This window comes from Nelumbo nucifera, chromosome 3 (genome assembly GCF_055504915.1).
Source record: "Nelumbo nucifera cultivar China Antique chromosome 3, China Antique-T2T, whole genome shotgun sequence".
In the NCBI taxonomy this organism is placed as follows: Eukaryota; Viridiplantae; Streptophyta; class Magnoliopsida; order Proteales; family Nelumbonaceae; genus Nelumbo; species Nelumbo nucifera.
In genome coordinates, this window is record NC_142651.1 from 12,531,041 (window position 1) to 12,556,626 (window position 25,586).

At 40.7% G+C, this 25,586-nt stretch overlaps 1 protein-coding gene across 5 annotated transcripts; it reads right to left on the reverse strand.

Annotated features, from left to right (window-relative positions):
- Window positions 1–2,003: 2,003 nt before the first annotated feature.
- LOC104596448 (protein EARLY FLOWERING 5-like) lies at window positions 2,004–25,339 on the reverse strand. Of its 5 annotated transcripts, XM_010257626.2 has the most exons (10): window positions 24,867–24,901; window positions 23,118–23,211; window positions 7,415–7,827; window positions 6,003–6,088; window positions 4,311–4,360; window positions 4,107–4,176; window positions 3,937–4,018; window positions 3,444–3,847; window positions 2,766–3,299; window positions 2,004–2,666 (listed from the first exon to the last, which is right to left on the reverse strand). In XM_010257626.2, the coding sequence occupies exons 5-10, from the start codon at window positions 4,316–4,318 to the stop codon at window positions 2,442–2,444; spliced, it is 1,323 nt and encodes a 440-aa protein (XP_010255928.1). In that variant the 5' UTR covers window positions 4,319–4,360; window positions 6,003–6,088; window positions 7,415–7,827; window positions 23,118–23,211; window positions 24,867–24,901; the 3' UTR covers window positions 2,004–2,441. The 5 variants fall into 5 exon arrangements, with proteins under 5 accessions (XP_010255928.1, XP_010255922.1, XP_088757710.1 ...); XM_010257620.3 differs by lacking the exon at window positions 7,415–7,827 and having other exon boundaries at window positions 24,867–25,339; XM_088901584.1 differs by lacking the exons at window positions 7,415–7,827; window positions 23,118–23,211; window positions 24,867–24,901 and adding exons at window positions 6,261–6,421; window positions 6,534–6,676.
- Window positions 25,340–25,586: the final 247 nt, after the last annotated feature.

Consider the following 25,586-nt stretch of genomic DNA (forward strand, 5'->3'; position numbering starts at 1 on the left):
TTTCCAATATTTTTTATAATTTCTGTTTTTCACATTTTTCTATTTTCTATAATCTATAATTTTCCTGTATTTTTTGTTATTTATTTGCGTATTCTGTGTTTTTTTATAATTTTTGATGTTTTTTCTACAATTTTTATTTTTTGCTTTTGTTTTTCAATTTTTATAGCTTTTATAATTTGAAAATATTTTTTATTTTATTTAAAATTTTTTGTAATTTTTATGTTTTTATATATTTTATAATTAAAAATACTTTTTGAATTTTTACTTTTTTTTCATATCTAAATATTAAATATATATGTATATATTTTATATTTATCTATAAAAATTAAAATAATAAATAATAATATATGAACACCAATTAATCTGTTTGACATTTTGAAAAGTTGTGATGAATTTAAGAGATGGAAAACTCGTGAGTAGACAATTTCCCTTATGATTATGATGCATGTATAGAGTCAGAGCTATCGTCACTGGCAACTGGCTCGTCGGCCAACGGCCCACTACGCAGCAATTCAGTGGTGGTACTAGTCACAGTCTCCCTACAAAGATCAAAAAGCGAATGCTCATTACGGCTACTTTGGACTTTAGTGGCCTGACGTCGTTTTATTGCGGCAACACTATGGGTTCATGCAATTTCATATTGAGTGAATAACTGTCTCCAACCAAGCTAATCTGTAAAATACCAATCCCAACCCCTATTTATTAGATAGTCAAGACTAGGGATTTGATTTTCCTCAAATACAAGGAGCGCAGAGAGATACAAAGAGGACTGTTTGATGTTTCCCTATTTCAGCCGGATAAGTAGGGTCCTGCCAGTCACAGGCCTACAATCAAAGATACTTTTAACCTTACCTACATCTCTATCTCTACTAGTAGCTAGAACAGCAATATTTACATATTATATCCAATCCATATCCAGAGAGGTTAATATTACACAGAATGTGGGACCAAGGCCTCTAGAGTTCTTCGACCCCAACTATATTAAAAAAATCTTAGAGATACAACCTAACCCAGAGCTAGATTCTGACATGGTCATTTGGAAGAAAACTCCATAAGGGGAATTGAAAATAAGTTCATGTTACAGGCAACTAACTGCTAACTTCCCCATACGAAAATACCACCTTGCTTCTAAATCTTTGCATGAAAACTCCTTTGGAATGGGGTCCTCACAAAAGAGAAATGCAAAGCCTGGCTTCCTGAGTTAAAATGTGTATTCTGCCGACAAGAAGTGGAGACGACAAGTCATCTATTCTTTACCTGCACCAATGCCAGAACAATTTGGTGCCATGCACAAATTGGACTTAATCCAGAGAGGGCAAAGTCTAAACCTGTCCATAGGATGGCTAAACTCAATACAAGAAATATCAGATAAGCCAACAAGTCTTTCACAGCTATTTGGGAGAGGCTGCCTGATTTTCTACTTCAAATGGAAAGCAAGAAATAAATGTGTTTGGGAACATCTTATGGCATCCACAAGAAGTGATAGTAAAAGCTGACAAATATAGTGAACCATTGCAAAGCCAAATCCAATATACTACCACGGGGTCAAGCTCTACATCCACAAATATGCACACTTTACATATCGATGGATCTTTTGATCCATGTACAGGTAATGCAGGAAGGGCATTCATCATCAAACTCATCACAAGAGAAACCCTTGCAGAAGGTGCACCTTGCCGGGCAACGTCTAGCTACGATGAAGAAATGAAATCACTTGTCGCAGGTCTCAAAGTAGCTTCACATATGGATATACCTAGTATCACAGTATACAGTGACTCAAAAAGTTTAGTAGATTTTTTCTCACAGCAGGAAGCCTTTTGAATGGATAGAACATATCTATGTGCATCATACTACTAAACTACTACAAAACTTCAGTTCTACTTATTTTATTCATGTAAATAGGCTTACTAATCAAGCCGCTCATATTCTAGCATTTGTAGCTTGCAAAGGAAAGATAAGTATATAAGCAACAGGACTACCAACTACCATATACAGCTTAAATATTCTGATCATCAATGAAGTTGCTTCTCTTTTTCTTAAAAAAAAAAGGCCACTAGAGTAGAATAATTGGACATTATTTAATTTACATCAATATCCTCGCCTGAAACCTGGAAAAGAGTGTAAAATCACATATAAGAGAAAACAAGTAGCAGTTGTATGTATGAGCTTCGTCTCAACTCAAGTAATGCATTTTCCAAGTTGGCCCAGGTAAAATTTATGGTCAATCATTACATGGAAACAGCCACCATCCTTGGGAAGCAATAAAAAACAGCCCCAATGGCGCAAGGGAGGCACACTTAGATAAGGCGATCAAGGCTAACTAAAGCAGTAACTAACGAAGACCCTCAATTCATTACAAGAGCCCTCGCCCGATTTCTTTTTTCATTCCATGTTTCTTCACTCAGTGCTCCCTGCAACTTCTCACCAGCTACAAGTATAGCTCAGCCATCAAGTGCACCTAAAGCCTTCATGTCCTCCAAAAATGCCATATATGAGTCGTCAATGCTCTGTGTCTTTGGTGCCGATAAATTGTTTACCAATTCTGACTTCTGAGGAATGGAAGGAACTACTGCTGCATGGGTAACTGCTGCCCCTGTTGACAATGATGGCTTTGGTTTTGCTTTTGGAACAGCAGTCTCTCTCTTCACTCGTACAGATGCAGGAACCTAATTCATAATAACATTAAGGGTCATTAAAACTAGGGAAAATTCCCGATTAGTACTTGTACTTTGGGCCTAGTGCCATAACAAAGGATCAAGACTCACCATAGCTGTAAGTTCTGGGGTATGCTGTGCTAGTGGCCTCTTCACAACTGTTGATGCTGCTGACTTGACATAAGATGGCTTCTGAGGTACAGAAGGTCTAGTTGCACCATTATCATCTTCCTGTAAGGTAGGAAGAGAGCTAGGTGGGAGTGGTGGTCTCATCATTGGAGGTGGTCCAGGTGGTGGACCAAAAGGCGGCCTTGGAATTGGTGGGATGGCCATTCCGGGTGGGGCAGGCCTGCCAGGAAGACCAAGGCCAGATAGTGAAGACTGCACATCTGGAGGTGGAGGAGGTGGTGGGAATCGTGAAATACCTGGGGGTAATACATCAGGCTGTAAAGTAGGAATCAAGACAGGTCTAGGCACTGCAGCTTGTGGCTTTGGGGGTGGTGGAGGTGGAATCATCTTAGGGACATCACTGTTCCCCATAGAAATACTGGCATCAGGCTCAGAAACTGCACCTTTAGGTTGGTGATTACCCAATTGTGGCGGCAAACCAGGTGGTGGCGGAGGTGGGGGGAGCACAGGTCGTATCTGGAAGGAAAGAGCAAACAGATAGCTAAATAGAATATACCTACACATAAGTAAGAAATAATAATGGAGTGTCAATATATACGAGTTCTGTCGCATTTTCATTTGGTATAGGATTGTTATCCAAAACCAACCAAGAGAGATTACCTTATCCAACTCCTTGATATCTGAGACATTTGATGCTCCAGTTTGACCTTTTTCCCTCATGCTTCCACTGGTGCCTGGTGGAGGTGACTGAGTAGGTTGTTGGATTGGTGGAGCAGGAGGAAGCTGAGTTTGAACTGCCACTTTTTCTTTAGGTGGGGGGCCAGGAGGTGGTGGGGGCAAGTTAGTACCTAAATCCACTGCAGCAGGCTTTGGTGGCATTGGAGGTGGAGGAGGTAAAGGCAAAGATGAAGGCAGAACAGAACCATCTTTAGAACCCAATTCATCAGCATTTGGCAAGGGTGGAGGGGGTGGAGGAGGTACTACTAAAGCATCATCCTCTGTCTCTGGCTTCGATGATGATGCTGTACTACTTGATGAAGCTGCTGGCAAGGGAATCCTAGGCCCTGAAGTAACAAAAACAACACAGATAATTTATACAACAGTAACAATGAAAACAACAACATTGTCAAATGTTCAAGCAAAGTTAAATAACCTATAGATGACTTGTACATGGGAGGCTTTCCAGGAGGTGGTGCCCCTGTAGGGTTTAGTGTTGGATGATAATAGACAGAATCCTGCAACCATGAATTGATTAATGCTACTCAAAGTAAGCAGATGGGAAGGTATAATATTATCATTTGACATGAATAAGGCCTGAAATACCTCTGGTTTTGGATGTTTCACTCTTTCTTCTTCTTCCGCAGTTGTCCGTCTATGAGGAGGACCTAAGTGGCTGCAGCAAAAGACATAGAAATGATAGTTTGGGAATAAAGGAATCAGATATGAGATATTAAATTTTAAAGCTAAATCAGCACCCGATACATAAAATGTTATTACAAATAAGAAAAATGCTATAATATTCCCTACCTAAACATAACTGGTGTCTCACCCTTTTCTCTCAATTTCTCTTCATATTCCTGTACAAGAGCAAACAATATTGACTCCATCACACACAGTTTGGTAATTGATTACAAATGCAAATGCTGGTCCAGGTGTGAGCGCTCCTAGAGAGGATCATATATATATATATATATATCAAATCCAAATGCTACTAATTATCTGTTTTCTTGATACAATTGCTTAAACAAAAAAAAAAAAAAATCAACAATCCAAAAAGGAAGAAATGGGTCATCCATGAAAAGCTCTGGGGAGATAATTCAACTTCCATAAACAAGTCCTCATAGTACAATTGGCTCATTATCATATATCAATAAATGCTACCAATATATGCATATATAGGAATCTTTTAATGGATAACTAATAGGTGAAACAATACTGGGGGGGTGGGGAGAGAGAGAGAGAGAGAGATGGGGGGGTGGGGGGAATTCTGCAAACTGCAAAAACAATCTTCAAGACTCCAAAGACAAGGAACTTGACCAAAGAAACCTCTAGAAGAGGCTATCAGCACTGCAAAGAATAAACAAACTCATAAAAGACTTGTTCAAACAACCTAATAGAAGCAACTCCTCACAACCCACTTGCCATGTCATCTACCAACGAACTGGATGGCCAGGGAATCACTTGAATATGATGTCAACCCTGGATGTGAGCAATCTAACCCCTCTGATGTAGTCACCAAGATCCCAATGTCTATGCCATCCAATGAAAATATGCACTACCCTAACCACTCTATTGTAACACAGAGTGCATCAACCTAAGGACTTGTAGTAAGACCAAAATCTATGCTCAGAACTCAGATTGAATCATGTGGGAGGTAACCAGCTGTATCAAAGCACCTGTCTGTGTCACGATAAGTTCATACAACCTTGCCATCCTCTCACTATACATTTATAGAATGTCGCCTCAAACCATGCACTATTCCTAAATTGCTTAAAGCCATTTATCCTTTTCCCTCACATTATATCCAGAAAACTTTTCAAACTTCTAATTTTTCTGGTACACAATGCCCATCTATGACTTACTTCCTTGTTCTAATCAGGGTCCTTTCTACAACAAAGTATAGGTCCTTATTCCCAATCATACTATTCCTTTTTTGGATGCAAAGGAAATCATTCTGACATGGTTATTTTAAACCTTCTAGTCCACTTTTTCTATTTTGTATCCTAAAAACCATGTCAGACGGCCCTTTTATATCAGAACTTGTCAAACCTAACATATAGTCAATATCTTAGGTGGTACGACTGTGCCCACTGTTTCTGGACACTACACATTTAATCATTAAAACCAATGTATCTGAGAAAGAAATCATTGTTGTGTTTAAAACAAAAATGTATCTGAGAAGTTCTCCCTTAGGTTAGCAAACCCCAGCCCCACCTGGAAACCTCTCTTCCTTTCTGCATTGCCAAATTTTTTTTTAAGCTTTTAATAAAAAGATAAACTGAGGTATATTTTTTGGTAAGCAACTAAGGTATTTAACACTTGAATATCATGAAATGAAGAATAGGCTCTTGCAAATGGGTGATTCTGTTCCATCACATAACTGCTTCTGATAGAATGATGGATCAGGAAACCACTAACTTAAAACTTAAAAAATGTGAAGCATCAGCCTTCCTTTAAACCAAATGAAATTGCAAATCAATGCATAAAATTCTGTATTACCTTCCTCTTCTTTAAAACAAGGCTCAGTGTGTCCTCAAGTTGCCTTTTTTTGTGCTTCCTTGCCTTGTCAAGAGCACCATCTGCCTCTGCATCAATTGACAATACACATCAGTTATTACAACAAAGGAAACTCCCTAGCTAAGCAACCTATTCGAATTTTGAACATAAAGTAATTAATCAAATATAAAGAACAAAGCATATGATGGTGAAAAATATGCTTTTATTGCAAACTACCCTTAAATATTTGAAGAAATGTACCCGTTCATACTTAAAAACTTGGAATAGAGTCTTAAAATTCCTTCCAATGATTGTTTGTTCACACACATGCACAAGCACATAAACATATGACGTGTATATAGACACGCATGTTTGTGCTTACGTGTCTAGGGCAAAGAAAAGTAGTTCCAGCATTTACCATTCTGTCATTAAGTCAAAGGACAAATAGATCAAATTCTAGAAGTTAAAGTCCTTTTGTGAAGAAAAATCTAAAACTATTATATAACTTAAGCTTTTGATACTAAAACCAAATACCTTTCCACCTCAAGCTCAAAGAGGGCATCAGGGCAATCAAGTGGTGGACCTCATCACAAATCCGGTCCAGCTAATTCGTCAACAACTGGATTAGCCCCAGGGCACTCCACACAATCTTGTATGGTGATCAAGGATGATTTTGTGGGAAGGAATACACCTGATTATTGTAGCAAGCTTCCTTTGCATCGAAAAGTAAATAAACAAGTAAGCTCATAGTGGGAGTGGACACAACATCCAATATTCCCTCATTATTCCAGAAGCTGTGACATTGACCACCTTAATCTGCTCAGAAACCTTTTGTGGATTTCTCTTTTAATACTTCCTGAACCTTTGGGCATCTCACCCTTTCTATTCTTTTCTATTAAATAAACTTAGCTCATACATAATTACCATCATATCACTATCTACCTTATTCCAACTGTGGGGTGAATAGCAGAAATTGTGTTCCCCAGAACTATCAAATCCAAGGTCATGTCTCTACCGAAGAATGAGTCAAAAAAATATCTTTGTTAACTGAACTCAGGTTGTCTCAAACTAGGTTTGAAGTTGGAATTTTGAACTAGGTTTTGACAAGACTCAAAATAGAAAATTTGATATTTCAGTACCAAAACTTCTTTTTGAAGAGTAAAAATAGAAACTTCATTAAACAAAAGAAAGAAATACAATCCGAGAGGTGAGAAGGTGGCACCTCACCATATATAACAACTTTAAAACTACAAACTGGAAACTGAAAGGCATTACAAATGAATTTCAAGAGCATTCCAAAAATTCTCCCCCATATCTGATTTACTGATTTGAGCAAATTCTGGGAGCACCCCAAGCCCAACCCACCACTAGTTTCCCCACCAGAACTACAAGTGTTTCAATATTTTTAGATTTACCTTTGAATACTCTTCTGTTTTTTCCATTCCAGATACCCAGCAAACAACAAAAGGTTTGCAGCTCCACTCCATATTATCTTTTGCTTTCCTGCTACCTCTGATACTTGACAAGGCTGAGAAGAGTTCTGCTGTTGATCTTGGCTGAAATGCTCTGACCCCAAATAGTAAAGAGTATAATTTCCAAATAAAATTTGCAACCTTACAGGTGTAGAACAGATGGAGAACTGTCTCCTCATCTGAGCAGCATAAAACACAGTAATTTGCCAAGCTGAGACCTCTACTTTTTAAGTGATCTGCAGTTAATATTCTGTCCAAACCCCCTCCACTTGATCTGAAACCAGTTGATCCTTCACCAGTGCCAGATAAAAAGACTTCACAGTAAACATTCCATTTCTACACTTTTTCCACCAAAACTGGCAAAACAATTAAACAAGAGAAATAGTTTGTTAATTTTCTTAAACTAGCTTAAGAAATTATGTCTACCCCTTATATCTCTATTTTCAACTAAAATTAGTGAAGTTTTCTGCTCTATAGATCTTATTCTAGCAACAACCCAAAAGAAATCCCAATATTTAACAATTTCAGTAAAATTTAAATCCCACCTTATGACTACTACAATACGTCATTTTTGACATGGATCACTTTACTCCTGTAATTAGTAAAAGCACAACGATAAGAATCCAAACAAAAATCATTGTCATCATCATCCAAGCCTTATCCCAACTATATGGGATTGGCTACATGAATTTTGTTTCCTTACCAAAAAAATAAATAAAAATCCATCCTATTTAATTCAATTTCATTGTTAAATAATTGGTGCTTAAATCATTTCTTACTACTTCTACCCATGTCCCCCTTCAACTTGTAGCAGATCACTTTTTCTGATGGGTGCTGTAAAGGTCTTCTATGCACGCGACCTAACCATTTTGGTCTACATTCTCTCATTTTATCACCTATTGAAGCTACTCCTAGGTTCTTTTGAATCAGTTCATTTCTGACCCTACCTTTTCTAGTTTTTCCATTCATCCATCTCAGCATACGCATTTTTACCATACTTATTTTTTGGATTTGTTGTTTCTTGACTACCCAACACTGCTCCATACAGCATAGCTGGCCTTACAAATGTTTTAATTTTCCTTTTAATTCTAAACAAAAAATAAAGGTTAATAAAAATGGATAAAAAAGAACAAAAAGAAAAATGTCGAGGAAACCAAACCTCAAAATTCAACAGATACCTAGAGCACACCCTCAAAAGCCAACAGATCCCAAAGGTGAGGATTTTCTGTTGGGAAGTAGTACAAATGAAGATAAATACCACTAATAACCTGCAAAAGAGAAGGCTTTTTTGTTGCTTATCTCCCAAAATGTGCTTTCATTGTAGAACAAACTGTAAAAGAGAAGGCTTTGGAACTAAGTGGAGATCTTGGATCAGAGGATGTCTGAATTCTGCCCATTACTCAATTCTTATTAATGGAGTAGTGAGGGATTTCTTTCCGGCAGAGAGAGGAATTAGGCATGGAGACCCCTTATCTCCCTTTCTCTTTACTGTAGTGGCTGAGGTGTTAAGTAGAATGGTGGCTGTTAGTAAACTCTAGCAGATTCTAGGTTGAAGTAGAGAAGAAGAAAGAAAAGAGAAAGAAGAAGAAGAAGAAGAAGAAAGAAAGGTTCGGCCAGACTAGAAGAGAGTCTAAATCACTCTCCCCTAGCTGACCCACTTGTATTTATTCAAAAACATAGAGTTACAGGAAAGACCATTTTGTCCCTCATAGAAGATGGGACACATAACTTAAACTCAGATACAATAGACCTTTCACTCTCAAGCAAATAATCCAGAATGACCAAAATACCCCTGACTCGAGCATTCTAACACTCCCCCTCAAGCTGGAGAATATATATCATATAGTCCCAGCTTGTTACAAATGTAATCTATTCTTCCCCGAGACAATCCCTTTGTGAGGAGATCTGCCCACTGATTTCCTGAGCTCACATAAGATGTGGTTATCACCCCACTTATTACTTTATCTCTTACAAAGTGACAATCAACCTCGATATGCTTAGTTCTCTCATGAAAGACGGGATTGGAAGAGATGTGAACAGCAGCTTGGTTATCACAGTATAATTTCATGGGTTTGTCAATTGAGAATCCCATCTCTTGAAGCAAGTTCTTCAGCCATACTAGCTCACATGTGGTATGGGCCATAGCCCTGTACTTTGCTTCTGCACTACTTCTTGCCACCACTGTTTGTTTCTTGCTCTTCCAAGTTACAAGATTGCCACCAAGGAAGGTACAATACCCTGTAGTTGATCTCCTGTCTGATATAGAACCAGCCCAGTCAGCATCTGTGTACCCTACTATCTCAAGAGTTCCTCCACTTTGGTATAACAAACCACGACCTGGAGCACCTTTTAGGTACCTAACAATTCTCAGAACAGCTTCCCAGTGAGGAACCCGAGGATGTTGCATAAACTGGCTCACCACACTCACAGCAAATGATATATCTGGTCGGGTAATGGTCAGGTAGTTCAATTTGCCCACCAACCTTCTGTATCTTCCAGGATCATCAAACTCTTCACCCGCATCAACACTCAGCTTGGCATTGAGTTCCATAGGAGTCTCTGTTGGTTTAGCACCTAACGACCCTGTTTCTTCAAGTAGATCAAGAACATATTTTCTCTGACATAGGTTGATCCCATGTTTTGACCTCGCAACCTCTATTCCCAGGAAATATTTCAGCTTCCCCAGATCTTTCATATTGAAGTGATCCTGTAAGAATTTCTTCAACCTTTGCTGACTTTCAGTAATTGTGTCACTACCCTTAGTCCTAGCATGGTTAGCCCAAGTGTTGGGTGTACCATGCAAATCATAGCAGAAATTAACTGTGTGCCCCTCTAAACCACAATGTGTACACTTTCTCTGAGTATAACTCCTTCCTCTTCCCCGACCTCCCCCTGAGTCTCGACCTCCAGTCCGACCACTAGCCCTGCTAAACATGTGACCACCACGGTTGCTTGGGAGTCCACTCCTGACACCACCACTTCTAGTTCCACGACCACCCCCTTTAGTCACTACCAAACCAGACCTGTCAGAGAGAGAAGAATGTTTTACCGACTCAATGGATGTCCTCTTAAGACGAGCAAAAACTTCTTCAAGTGAGGGAAGAGCAGATCCTCCCAATATTTGTGCTCTGACAGGCTCATACTCAGCCTTCAACCCCACAAGAAACCTTGTCACATCAAGTTGCTCACGTTGTTGTTGTTGGATCTGAACATCTGATGTTAGAGGATGATACACATTAAGCTCATTACGAATGTTCCTCAAACTTGCATAGTACTCTTCTAAGCTTTGACTCCCTTGCTTCAAATTGAAATACTCTTGGTACAACTGATACACCCTAGTTGTATTGTCTTGTCCAGAGTACAACTTCTTAGCATGATCCCAGATTTCCTTAGCTGTATCTAGGAACATGAAGTTCACACTAATCTTTGGTTCCATGCTGTTCCAGAGCCATGTCATTATCTGTGCATCTACTTGTTCCCAGTCACTGAACCTAGGGGAATCAGAGGGAGGTTTCTCCTCTCTTACATGTTTTACCTTTCTCTTGGCCTTCAAGAACACCTCCATAGATTTTGCCCATGGTACATAATTCTCACCATTCAACTTGATGGATGTCATTTGAACACTTAGATAGTCTGGAGAAAGCATGACACCTGTTTTGTTATCATTCCCATTTTCAAATGAAGCCATCTTAATTATTTTACCTTCAAATATACAACACAACCTCACACTCTTTCACAAGACTTATCTCACTTATAACACCACCAATTCCAGCTTCTTTAAATACACATTACACACCACACACTAAGGCTGAAATCACTCAGTCTTCACATCAAACACCTGGGCTGCACACTGCAAAACCATTCACCATCAACACACTAAGACTGAAATCACTCAGTCTTCACATCAAACACCTGGGCTGCACACTGCAGAACCATTCACCATCAACACACTAAGACTGAAATCACTCAGTCCTCACATCAAACACTTGGGCTGCACACTGCAGAACTGATTACACACAAGGTATAGGAGATCACTTTTAAATATTTTTGAAACATAGATACACCAATCACCACGACACAACCACCACCAATCTACTATTGTTGTGAACTTCAGCAGTCGACAACTCTTCTTTCAACATACATACGAAGAGAAATGCAAAGGAACACGACTGAGATGCACATCAGTCACACTGAGCACCACCACCACAACCAACTTTTGAAACAAAAAAGAAACATTCACAGTCCCTTGGACAAACAACAGTAGTGTTCATACCTGTCCACATTCAGCCCTCTTCGATACTGAATAGAGGGTTTAGTATACCACTCCAACGAGCACCACAACAACGACCGGAGGCATCCTCACCTCCAGGCCCACAAAACGACAGCTCCTTTTCAGCCCCTTATCGAACCTCCACTCAGGTCAGTCGAAAAGGAAGAAGATGACTGTGAAAGTTGGTGGCAAACCCAGAAAGAGAACAGCAGCAAGAAAGAAATGAGGATACGACCTTACAGTTCTGATACCATGTTAGTAAACTCTAGCAGATTCTAGGTTGAAGTAGAGAAGAAGAAAGAAAAGAGAAAAAAAAAAGAAGAAGAAGAAGAAGAAGAAAGAAAGGTTCGGCCAGACTAGAAGAGAGTCTAAATCACTCTCCCCTAGCTGACCCACTTGTATTTATTCAAAAACATAGAGTTACAGGAAAAACCATTTTGTCCTTCATAGAAAATGGGACACATAACTTAAACTCAGATACAATAGACCTTTCACTCTCAAGCAGATAATCCAGAATGACCAAAATACCCCTGACTCGAGCATTCTAACAGTGGCAAAAGCCGGCTCCCAAGGGTTGTTCAGGGGGTGGAGGATAGGTAGAAATTAAGAGGTTGTTACCCACCTCCAATTTGCATATGACACAATCTTCTTTTGTGAGGGTGGTAACGAGGAAGGTGTGGTGAATCTAAAGAGGCTATTGGATAACTTTGTGAGGATAACAGGTTTAAGGATTAATTGGACCAAAAAAGGCATCGTAGGGATCAATTTGGAGGAAGGGGAACTTAATAGATTTGCAAAGATTTTGGGGTGTGAGATTAGAAGTTGGCCAACTAGCTATTTGGGGTTACCTTTAGGTGGTAATCCTAGGTCAGAAGATTTTTGGAAGCCAGTCATTGAAAGATTTGCCAGGAAGCTAGCTCTTTGGAGGAGGAATTACATCTCTCTTGGTGGAAGGATAACACTGATCAAAGCCACGTTGGCAAACCTCCCTGTTTACTTCCTCTCAACCTTTAGAATACCCTGTAGAGTGGCAAGGAGGTTAGAAAAATACATGAGAGATTTCCTTTGGGATCTAGGAGAGGAGAGGAAGGATCACCTGATAAATTGGGATCAAGTTAGAATGCCCAAGGATAAAGGGGGTTTGGGAATAGGAAATATTTCACTTAGGAACTCAGCTATGTTAGGAAAATGGTTGTGGAGGTTCCCTTTTGAGAGAGATAGATTGTGGCACAAAGTCATTGCGAGTATCCATGGTTTGGATGGGAATGGTTGGGATGCAAAAAGCGCCCCTCATGTATCCTCTTGTTCTCCTTGGAAAGCTATCCATGAAATTTACCCATCTTTCCTCAATTCCATTCGGTTTGATGTGGGCCAGGGGAATAAAATTCGTTTCTGGGAAGATCTTTGGGTGGGAAATAGTCCACTCAAAGACCTTTTTCCTGACCTATACTCTTTGTCAAACTTAAAAGGGAAAACAATAAGTCTTTTGGGTAACCTTGGCCCAAGTGGGATCAATTGGAATCTAGGTTTCAAAAGGGGTCTGAGGGAAAATGAATGTGCATCTTTAATTCACTTGCTGGATATTCTAGGACAAGTCCTTTTGGACCCATCCTTGGAAGATTCCGGAATTTGGAAAGGCTCCACAGATGGCCTCTTCTCTTGTTCCTCTTTCTTTAATGTCCTTGCCTCACCTAGCAACCCAGTTGGGGACTTCCCTATAAAAGAAATTTGGAGTAAGCCTATCCCCCCAAAAATTCAAACCTTCTGTTGGGAAATTTTCCTTGGTAAGGTTAATGTGTGTGATATTGTTGGGACCCAAACACTCCCTCCGAACCCAACTATAGGAGTGCAGAAGGCCACCACCGAGAAGCATTTCACTAGAAGACAGAGAGGCTAGCGTGGTGTAAACTTAGGAGCTGTACTCGAAGTAGCAAAGGAGAGAAGAGAAACTCTGAAATGCAGTGAATGTCAAACTGTACTAGTCAGTCGACCATGCTATTATTTATATATGAATGTAGTACAAAGTACAAGAAATTACTAGGATGCCCCTGATTAGTGATGGGACACCCAGATGACTTAAAACATTAAACAGGATTAGGCCCATTAGCACAGGCCCAGTTACAAGATAAGATAAACATAAGTATGGGCTAATAAGAACTCTTATTAGCCGAACATCATTCTAACATTCTAACACTCCCCCTCAAGCTAAGCATGGATATCAATCATGTTTAGGTTGCCAAGTAAGTCCCTGAACTTTGTTGTTAACAACCCTTTAGTTAATACATCTGCAATCTGCATCTCTGGAGTATAAGGCACACAGAGTTCTCCTGAAATAATTCTTTCTCTGACAAAGTGTCGATCAATTTCAATATGTTTTGTCCTGTCATGCTGCACGGGATTGTTGGCAATGTTGATGGCAGCTTTATTATCACAATACAGCCTGAGAGGACCCTCAGTTTTGATACCAAGCTCATTAAGAAGAGTTCTGAGCCATAAGAGTTCAGCAACACCGTGTGCCATAGCTCGGTATTCTGCTTCTGCACTTGATCTAGCCACAACATTTTGCTTCTTACTGTGCCATGTGACTAGGTTTCCTCCCAAGAATGTACAGTAACCTGAGGTTGATTTTCTGTCTCCAACAGACCCAGCCCAATCAGCATCAATGTAGGCTTCAATTTCAAGTCTGTTGTTTTTCCTGAATAGAATTCCTTTCCTTGGGCAAGTCTTCAAGTATCTGAGAATTCTTTCCACTGCTCTCATATGAGGGGTCTTTGGTGAGTGCATGAATTGACTGACAACATGCACTGCATAAGCAATGTCTGGCCGAGTAAGGGATAAGTATATCAATTTTCCTACCAATTTTGGTACCTTTCTTTATCACAGTATTCCTCACCCATTGATTCTTGTAATCCATGGTTCGGTTCTATTGGAGTGTTTGCTGGCTTGCACCCCATCATGCCTGTTTCCTCTAGGAGATCTAGCACATATTTTCGTTGACATATGTAGATTCCTTATCTTGATCTAGCAACTTCAATCCCAAGAAAATATCTCAGATTTCCCAGGTCTTTGATCTCAAATTCTGAAGCTAAGAACTCCTTCAGCCTCTTCATCTCTTTCACATCATTTCCAGTAATCACCATATCATCCACATAAACAATGAGTGTTGTAAGTTTGTCATCCTGTCTCCTTGTAAACAATGTATGATCTCACTGCTCCGAGTGTACCCCACTTTCTTCATGGCCATACAAAGTCTCTCAAACCATGCCCGGGGAGACTGCTTCAAACCATATAATGCTTTCCTTAGTTTACACACCTTCTTTCCAACATCATATCCAGGTGGGGGTTCCATGAATACCTCTTCATGAAGATCACCATTTAGGAAGGCATTCTTCACATCCAGCTGATGGAGTTCCCAAGAGAATTTTGCTGCTAGTGACAGTAGAACCCTGATTGTATTGAGCTTTTCTATTGGGGCAAAGGTTTTCTTGTAGTCAATTCCTTCCTTTTGTGTAAATCCCTTTGCCACAAGTCTGGCCTTGTACCTCTCAATTGACCCATCTTCCCTGTGCTTTACTGTGAATACCCACTTGCACCCAACAGTGCCTTTCCCCTCTGGCAGGTCCACCAATTCCCACGTTCTTGCCTTCATTAGGGCTTTCATTTCTTCATTCATGGCTTCTTTCCACCTTGGATCAGATGCCGCCTCTGAGTACCTGGAAGGGACACATACAGAGGAAAGGGCAAACACAAAGGAATGATAGGCAGGGGATAAGTGTGAATAAGAAACATAATCAGCTATGGGATGCCGAGTGGTACAAGAACGAACAGGCTTACGGAGAGCAATAGGAAGATCCAAATCTGAATTGAGTGAATTAGAATTACCTTGGATTGTAGAGACAGATTGATCTGAGTTCAACTGGTTGCAATCATGAGGTTGAGGGCCCTTCTTCCTTCTGCTGTATGTAAGTATCTCTTTCTCTTGCCTACTGGAACCTTCAGGAGCATCTGCTATATCAGGAGAAGTAACTGGCACAGTGGGAGCATCACTAGGTTGACCCGGAATGTCACAACTAGGAGTAGTGGAAGGTGATGAAAAGGGAACAAAAAAGAAGTGGGAATGAGAATCCTCTTCCAACCCACTAGTCTCCCCCTGAAGAGGATTCTGAGAAGACTGGAAATAGGATTGAGACTCAAAAAAGACTACATCTCTGGTGACATACTTTTTCTTGGAAACAGGATCATAACACTTGTACCCCTTTTGTGTAGGAGAGTACCCCAAAAATATTCCCTTTGTAGCCTTGGGATCCAGCTTGGTTTGCTTTGGATCCTTCACATGTATGAAGCATGTACAGCCAAAAACCCGTGGGGGAAGAGGAAATTCTAGAAGAGTGGGACACAAAACAGAGAAAGGAGTCTTCATACTCAGTACCTTAGATAGCATCCGATTTATCAGGTATGATGCAGTGAGAACAGCTTGAAACCAATATTGCTTGGGCACATTATGCTGGAAAAGTGAGCTCGAGCTGTCTCCAATAGGTGCTTGTTCTTGCGCTCAGCAGCCCCATTTTGCTGAGGGGTGTAAGCACACGATGATTGGTGTAACATGCCTGCATCTTCCATGAATGAGCTCAGGGATCTTTCAAAGTATTCAGCTGCATTGTCTGAACGGAATTGCTTAATCTTCTTATCAAATTGTGTTTCAACCATCTTGCAAAACACCATAGTTATCCGTGGAACTTCATCGTCCTTTTAACAGATAAATCCAAGTGCACTGAGAATAATGGTCAATAAAACTCATAAAGTAACGGAAGCCATCAATGGAAACAATGGGTGAAGGACCCCAAACATCAGAATGGACCAAATCAAAAGGGGCTTGAATTTCATTACTAGAAACCGGATACATTGATCTACATTGTTTTGACATTTGACACACATCACAAATTAAACTCTGACTTGGAATGCCCTTACATAATTCGGGAAACAACATTGCTAAAGAAGAAAAAGACAAATGACCTAGCCTAGCATGCCACAGGTGCAGCCTAGCTATTGACTCCACACTTTCCGGACTAGTAGTAGCAGAAGCTTGAAGGGCTGAGCTGATATCTGCATCAAAATAGTAGAGGCCCCCATACTCATGACCACTCCCAATCGTTCTCCTCGTCAATCTGTCCTAGAAGACACAATGAGAAGGAAAAAAAGTTATACTGCAGTTCAAATTTTTTGTAAGCTTTGAAACAGACAACAAATTTGAGGTAAGACTAGGAACATGTAGGACTGATTTAAGAGAGAGATCCTTGCTTAGGTCAATCACCCCCTTTCCAAAGATGGTAGAGAGAGACCCATCAGCTACTCTCATCTTATCCTGGCCAGACAACAAATGATACGAAGAGAATAATGAGGACATATGTGTCATATGGTCAGTGGCTCCGGAATCAATCACCCAAGAGGTAGAATTAATGGAACTAGTTGCACTAGATGCAGAGGTTGTACCTGATTTGGCAAGAGAAGTGGAAGCTAAAGGATTGTTCTTCAGACGGGCAAATGCCCGGCTGAGAACCTCTACCTCACTAGCTATGAAGCCCAAAGTACATGGTCCAGAGGAGTCGGCAGCCTACATTGTGGTGGAAGAGGACACTGTCTGAGTACTCTGTGAGTTGTCACTGTTGTTATTGGTGGCAAGATTCCCACTTGTTGTGTGGCCCTTATGTTGCTTTTTGTCCTTTCTCAGAGCAGCTGGCTTTAGATGAGGGTACAAGACCCAACATTTCTCCTTTGTGTGTTTCTCACCACCACAATGGGTACACTTGAGGGACTTCTTGTCTGAAAATCTATTTCCCTTAGTGGAGACTAGGGCTAAATGTTCTCTAGATAGTTCTGTGGATTGTGTCTGGGAGTCAACTTGCATCTCCTTTCTCCTTACTTCTTCATTCCTCACCAGGTAGTAGACATGGTGAAGCTCAGGTAATTCATCTCTCCCTAGAATCTGTGACCTTATACCTTCATATACAGGGTCTAGGCCCGCCAGAAACTTGAAGGCTCTGCTCTCCTCAATCTGCTTGTCATGCCTCTCCTTATCCTTGGCATTTTCCCAATCCAAAATCAAGTGATGGTCAAGCTCTTCCCAGAGGCCTTCCAGTGTTGCAAAGTATGTTGCCACGGACATGTCTCCTTGCCTTAGGGCTGCAATATCTTGGTTCAGCCTGTAGATTCTAGCATTGTTCTTTTTCTGGCCGTCGTATGTCTTGGATACTTTCTCCCAAATTTTAGTGGCTGTAGGTAAATGATGAACAGTTCTGGCCACCCGAGGAGTCATGGAGGCCAGCAACCAAGACATGACCGTGGCATTTTCCTTGCGCCACATAGTGTATTCAGGACTGCCAACCTCTGGTTCTTTCTTGTCTCCATCCAAATAGCCTGTGAGTTCACAAGAGGTAACGAATAGCCTTGCTGAGACGGACCACTCTCTGATGTTATACTCATCCAACAGCACACTTGTAATCTGTAAGCTGTGCAGATTAGGGTTTTCCAGGTTTGAGGATCTTGCGACAGGTCTGTTATCTCTAGAGGAAACTTCACCGGATAGTGAGGACATCCTGACTTCAGTCCTAGAGTTGTTCACAGTGTTGTAGGGCTGGCCACAGTGTTCACAGTGCTGGTAGAAGTGTTCACAGTGCTGGTAGCACACTATCCTGTGAACAAGTAAAAAATCGAGGCTGCAACTGTGCAGTGTAAGTCTTTACCACTGTGCTGTGCAGGGCTAAAGTAGGGCTGGTAACCGACCTGAAAATAGGGTACTGTTCTGCGCAAGTCTTGCTGGAGCACCGAAGCTGCAACTGTAGAGGAAGCTCTCCCCCTTTCGGCTAGTGCTAGGACTGCTGAAATCAGTCCTCAACTAGGTTTGTCCTATACAGACCTCTCTTAGTAGCCAAATAGCTACTACTTACTGGAAACAACCTAGTAGGACATCTACTTCTGGGTCTTACTTCCCTTGAGTCCTACAACCAAGAGAAACCCTAGGTTCAAACTTGCTTTACTCTCTTACACCCCTAGGTCTTTACTGCAGCAACCCAGAAAAAGAAGAGAGAAGATGAAAAGACAGCAAGAGAAGAGAGTGCGCCTGCTGAAACCCTAGGTTCGAACTTGCTCTGATACCATGTAAACTTAGGAGTTGTACTCGAAGTAGCAAAGGAGAGAAGAGAAACTCTGAAATGCAGTGAATGTCGAACTGTACTAGTCAGTCGACCATGCTATTATTTATATATGAATGTAGTACAAAGTACAAGAAATTACTGGGATGCCCCTGATTAGTGATGGGACACCCAGATGACTTAAAACATTAAACAGGATTAGGCCCATTAGCACAGGCCCAATTACAAGATAAGATAAACATAAGTATGGGCTAATAAGAACTCTTATCAGCCGAACATCACTCTAACATTCTAACACGTGGCACGCGGCAGAGTCTCCCAGAGTTGGTTACACTGCCACCAGAAGATATTCTCTCCATGATTGCATACATGTAGGCCAGCTATATAAGGCCCTGATCATGTAATAAGTGGCGTGAATGAATATCCCTTTCATCTCTTTCTCTGAGTCATTTTCTTCCTACCTTTCCCCTTTCCCTCCCATCTTCTGTTTCAAAAGGTTAAGCCACCCTCGAAGGGGCTTCCGAGGTGAGCGGTAACTCATCAGATATGCTGCAGAAAAGAAGGCCTTTTGCTTGCCTTTCTCCTCACATGTGCTCCCTTTGTAAGGAAAGTGGTGAGACCTTGACACACCTTTTTTTATCTTGTTCTTTTGTGCATCATGTTTGGGATTCTTTTCGTCTTCTCTTTGGTTGCAGGTGGGTTTCCCCTCAAGATGTGGCAGGTCTTTTTAACCGTGACTTTTTGAGGCAATCAAAGAAAAGAGGGAAGGTTATGTGGAAAGCTACAAAGGCAGCTATTTGTTGAGTGATATGGGAAGAAAGGAATAACAGAATATTCTTAGAAAAGAGTAGAACCACAGAGGAGGTGATTGACACAATCAAAGTTAAAGTAGCCCATTGGGTAAGTTCTTTGCATATATTCCAAGAGTTCTCAGTCACAGACATTATAAGATCCTGGATAGAAGTAGCACAATCTTCAAGAGTGAAAGAGAGAGTAAGGTTGGAATGGAAACCTCCAAATGGTAATAGAATTAAACTGAATTTTGATGGAAGTTCATTTGGGAATCCGGGATTGTCAGGTATCGGGGGAGTAATCAGAAATTCTGAAGGGAGGATATTAGCGTTATTCTCTGGACCTATTGGAATGGGCAACTCTCTAAAAGCTGAGGTAATGGCATTGCTACAAGGATTGAAGATAGCCAAGCAACTAGGAATGAGGCAAATTGAGGTTGAAGGGGATTCCAAGGTGATCATCTCTTGGGCTAATAACAATAGAATTACTCCGTGGACCTTCAAACAAGTGATAAGGGAAGTGGAAAAGGTTGCAAGGGAGATAAAAGCAGAATTCAAATGGGTTAGAAGGAGTGCAAATGGGCTAGCTGATTATCTTGCTAAACAAGGGGCTTTGAGGCAACAATTGTTTTGGGCTGCATTGTAAAAGGGACAGAAATATGTATTCGTGTGGGACTTCTTGTTCCATACACATTGTTGTAAAACTTCTTAAATCCAATTTCAAATAAAAGTTTCCTTTGATGATCAAAAAAAAAAAAAAACACAAACTGTAAAACTACCTAAAATTTACTAATCTCTTGTTCTTTTGTATCCACTATATCTGGGAGTTCTCTCCAGTGGATATGCAATACTTTTTTCTTATCATCAAGGAAGAGAAGAGGTAAGATATTATGGGCAGCGGTGTTGGGGATGGTATGGTGAATAAGGAATTTCACCACTAATTGAGAACATATCCGTGAGGGTGGCCCATTGGGTAAAAACTTAAGAGGCATTTTACCACTTTTCTGTTGATGACATTATAAGGAATTGGCAAGTGCTAGCACAATCTTCAGCACAAAGAACAATCAGCAACAGTACTTGTTTACCTCCAGAGGGCAACATCATCAAGTTAAATATTGATGTATACTGTTTGGGCAATAGGAGCTTCAGGGGATGGAAGACTAATAGGAGTGTAATAGCCTTATTATTGGGCCTTATTGGTCATGGAGTTTCAATAAGGGAGGAATTGTTGGCTATGCTACACAGGTGTAGACTAGAAAGATTTCTAAACTATAGGAATATAGAGGTAGAGGGAGATTCTAAGGTTATGATGGTCCAAGTTCATTTAAAACAGCATAGCCCTTGAATCCATAGGCAAGCAATAGGGGCAATAACAAAACTGACAGGGAAACTGGGTGTAACATTTAAATGGACACTCAGATCAGCCAATAGTATGGCTGATGTTTTGGCAAGATAGGTTAACAGGAACCAATTGTTTTGAGGGATTAATTTTCAAGGAGAAAGCAGTTTAACTTGAAAATTAAAACATAGATGGGGAAGGGTAGGTAGCATTGGCTAGCCTATTTGGGGTTCTTGGCGCACTTCTTTGTGTAGTTATTTGTTACGACCATTCCAGTCCACTCGAGCCCAGGCCCAGCAGCCCACGACGGATCCAGAGAGAAGCCACTCATTTCACGCCGGTTCGTTACAAGACAGAAGGGACCACCAGCCGTTACAGATGATTTGGTGCCAGAGTTGGTTACGCCTGCACATGAGAATATCTGAACCTCATGATTAGAGCTCAGTAGGCCATTATATAAGGCCAGCAATCATGTAATAAATGGAATATAGAAATAAACTTCTTCTTCCCTTCCTATCTTCTCTATTCAAGGAGGTGAGTCTCCATCAAAGAGACTACCGAGGTAGGCGGTACCTACCAGTTGGTACCAGGGCCGACGAGGTTCCCAATGCTGCAGATGCGGTCGACGACAGGGTCAACCAGATTGAGTTGAGCCTGCATCAGGTGGTTTTTGAGCTGAAAGAGATTCGAGCCTCCATGTCTGCCATGGCTTCCCAGCATCAAACAGGGAAGTCCAGCTGCCGAGAAGGGGATATGGAAGACTCCAACTATAAAGGGGAAGAGGGGAATCACCTTTTCCAGGAAAGGTCACCAAGATTGACTTTCCCAAGTATTCCAGCAGTGACCCTATCCCTTGGATTTTCAAGGTAGAGCGGTACTTTGAGTACCATGAGGTTCCGGCCCATCAGCGAGTATCCATCGCTTCCATCCATCTTGACGGCGATGCAATACTCAGGTTCCAGTGGCATCGCCGTTCTCATCCTCAAGTAATGTGTTTGGAGTTCACGGAGGCGCTCTACATCAGGTTCGGCCCTACTGCCTTCGAGAACTAGCACGAATAGCTTACTCAACTTAAACAAACTGGCAGTAATGGAGTATTAGTTGGAGTTTGAGAAGTTGTCCTCCCGTGTTTTCGGATGGCCAGAACCAGCTCTGTTAGGTTGTTTCCTTGGGGGATTACAGGATGACATTCGCCTGGAGGTCAAGGGTGCTCAACCAGCAACTACGAATGGCAATTTCACAGGAATTTTCAGGTATCTGACCCGTCCCAACCCTAATAGGACCCGTTTATCAAAACCCTATAAGGTTTGGGATTTTAGATTAAAACCCTATAGGGTTTGGGTTTTGACTTTAGGGTATCCGGTACCTGATACCCAAGATGCATAAATATGAACCTATTATATTATATTCGTTACAGATGATTCAGTGCCAGAGTTGGTTACACCTGCACATGAGAATATCTGATCCTCATGATCAGCTCAGTAGACCATTATAGAAGGCCAGCAATCATGTAATAAAGGAATATAGAAATAAACTTCTTCTTCCCTTCCTATCTTCTCTATTCAAGGAGGTGATCTCCCTTGAAGAGACTACCGAGGTAGGCGGTACCTACCATTATCCCTCCTTCCCTTAATAGTAATAAATTGGTGTGTTACTAATAAAGAAAAGCACACCCTCTACATAATAAAACAAAACCTGTCAACCTAACTCCTTTCCTCCTTCATCTCCTTCTAAACGACAAATTGTACCTACTTATTCTAGATCTTGATGCAGCCACAAGAGATGCATATATAGAACTTCTAGTGAATAAAAAGTATACATAGCAAATCACTTTGAAGTAGCATGCAAGAAACACACAGAGCAGATGTTGTGAGGCATTAGTAACTCAGATAACATTCCCTTACATTCATGCATTCACTACAAAATAAACAAAGAAAAGAGAGGCCTCTCTAAGACCCAATAGCGCTAATGAAATAACAATACATGAAAGAGTTCATAACTATTTCTGAAGGGCAGAAAAATAAACAATTTTACCTTGGAGACAAGTTACTGGGCAATGGTATGGAAAAATAAATGACAGAAGAAGATTGAAACATACTCATCATCTCCAGCTTCTCAATCTGTTGTCTGATTGTTTCAGGGTCCTTCTTCAGGATTCCAACCTCTCTGACTTTCCTTCTTTCTTTTTTGTTCTGTTACAAGAAAGATAAGTAAATATAAGTAAAACAAATGGAGTTGAGTGTCACGTATTTAAAAGCATGCAGTGATCTGGTAAAGGACAAAATACAAAATATTGGCAGAAGAAGACAAGACAAAACGAACATTCAGTGGAAGCAAACCATTTTCTGCAACCACAAGTAGGTAAAGTGGCCTATAACCATTAAATTTGGAGCAACTTTGATGCCTAAAGCTAAAATGGGATCATATATTAATAAAAGGGCCATTACCCAATTTCTGGGGCCTTGGGAGTGGTGGCTGGGATATGGACCTAACTTTTGGCATTTTCTTGCACAAAGTGGTTGCTCTCAGACTTGGACCTCTGTTCTCAACAAATGACATAATAAGAAAATGAAAGAAAGTGGCACAAATGGAAATGCATAAAGAAATAATCAAGATGGATTGGAAACCTCCAGGGCCAAATAAATTGAAGCTGAACTGTGATGGCAGCTCCTTTGGGGACCCAGGGAGGGCTGGAATAGGGGGAGTTTTCAGAAATCATCATGGAGAAATTGTGGCTCTATTCTCAGGACCAATCGTGTATGGAGACTCGGTTCAGGCAGAGATAATGGCACTCTGGCAAGGTTTGAAATTAGCAGTATAATTAGAAGCTAGAGAGTTGGAAGTGGAAGGGGACTCACTGTTGGTCATCTCTTGGGCTAAGCAAGTAAAGTCAGAACCATGGAAGTATAGATTTGAATTCAGGGAGATTGATTTACTGGCTAAGAGCTTTAACTCTACCTTTGGGTGGACTACAAAGACAGCAAATGGACAGGCAGACACTCTGGCAAAACAGGTAGCTGATAGGCCTTCTCCTTTTTGGGCTAAACTATAGCTGGATGTGTTAAAACAGAGGGTTGATGTTCCTTGTATTCTGGGACCTTTCTATATTGCTATACTCTGGAAAGTTCTTGTAATGGTCCCTGACCCTGAGAGACCAGATATTAATCGTGAAAAGGAAAATAGTGAACATAATCAAGGTGGAGAAGTATATTCTGCAGATGCTCTTTAGTGGAACTTAATTATGTAAAGCCGAATCCACATATAATGGCACTCAAAAGAAAAGGAACGAGATGAAAGTGAAACTAAAAATAAATAAATTAAAAAAACAAGAAATTCTTCATTGGCAACAAAACTGAATCGTGAACATTAACACGATATGCAGAACAGAAATGATCTGGACCGCAACTAGTTGATGAGATGAAACCTTTCACGTAACTTCCAAGGTTAATTACTCAACTAAGGTTGCATTCTTACCCTCTCCCTACCTCAAAGTTAAATAGGGGAAAGAAAAGAATAACTACAAAAAAAAAAGCAATTGCATTGCTATGTAAGTATGAAAATTAATGTACACCTCTTTAGCAAAATTAATAAAATCCCAAAGTACATTATGGTGTTAAGTATCATTTAAATCAATAAAAACAATAACCCTTTATTCGGCAATTTATCTAGCAAGATGACGCGAATGGCAATTGACAAACAATGATTCTGTGAAATAATCATTTGCAATACAAAACAAATCACAGAATTCGTTTTACAGGTGATGAGAACGAACTAGAAAAGGGATTAACAACAACTATAAATGTAGAAACAGGAACCCTAGGAAAAAGAAAAAAGGTGCGAATTTTACCCTCTTCAACTCCTTCTTGCGAAGCTCCTTCCGATAGGCGTCGGTAGGGTTCATGACCTTCCCTCCCTTGGTGGTCTTCATCTTCGTTCCTTCGGATCTCAAATTCGACGGGAGAACGCAAGGAAAACAACAAAAACGAAGATGAAGCGATGTATTATTCTTTTTCTGTGCGTTTTCTTCTGGCAATTCGCTCGCTTCTCCCTCCTGATGAGTCTAGACTCGGGAGCCTGGAGCCTGGAGCCTGGAGGGTGACAGGACAGTTAGGCAAGCTTTTTTCGAGTCCTGAGGAAGACGAGTTTCGCTTCGTAATTAGGGCGGTTTTGATCCGGAACCGAGGCTACAGCACTTTGTATTGTATGATCAATGATCTGCAGTCCACCTCCGGTACTCCGGGGCTATCTGCACTTTGGGGGGAATCACGATCCACCCTCAGCGGTTCGAGCTGTCACTTGGATGGGCTCAACCTGAGCTCTTGCATGGGCTGAGTTTAAAAACATGTTAAACCTTGATTTTAGTTGGGCTTGGATTCAGGCATCAGGATGTACAAAGCCCAACTTGAGCCCATCCGGTCTAGACAATTTTTGTATCCCATCTATCCAAGTATCTACTATACTTTATGTATAGACTTTTTTTATCCTAGTATAAAGGTATGTATTATGTATTATATTGCATTTTAGATTAGTTATACGCAAGGTTCAAAGTATCAACACCTATCGGCTG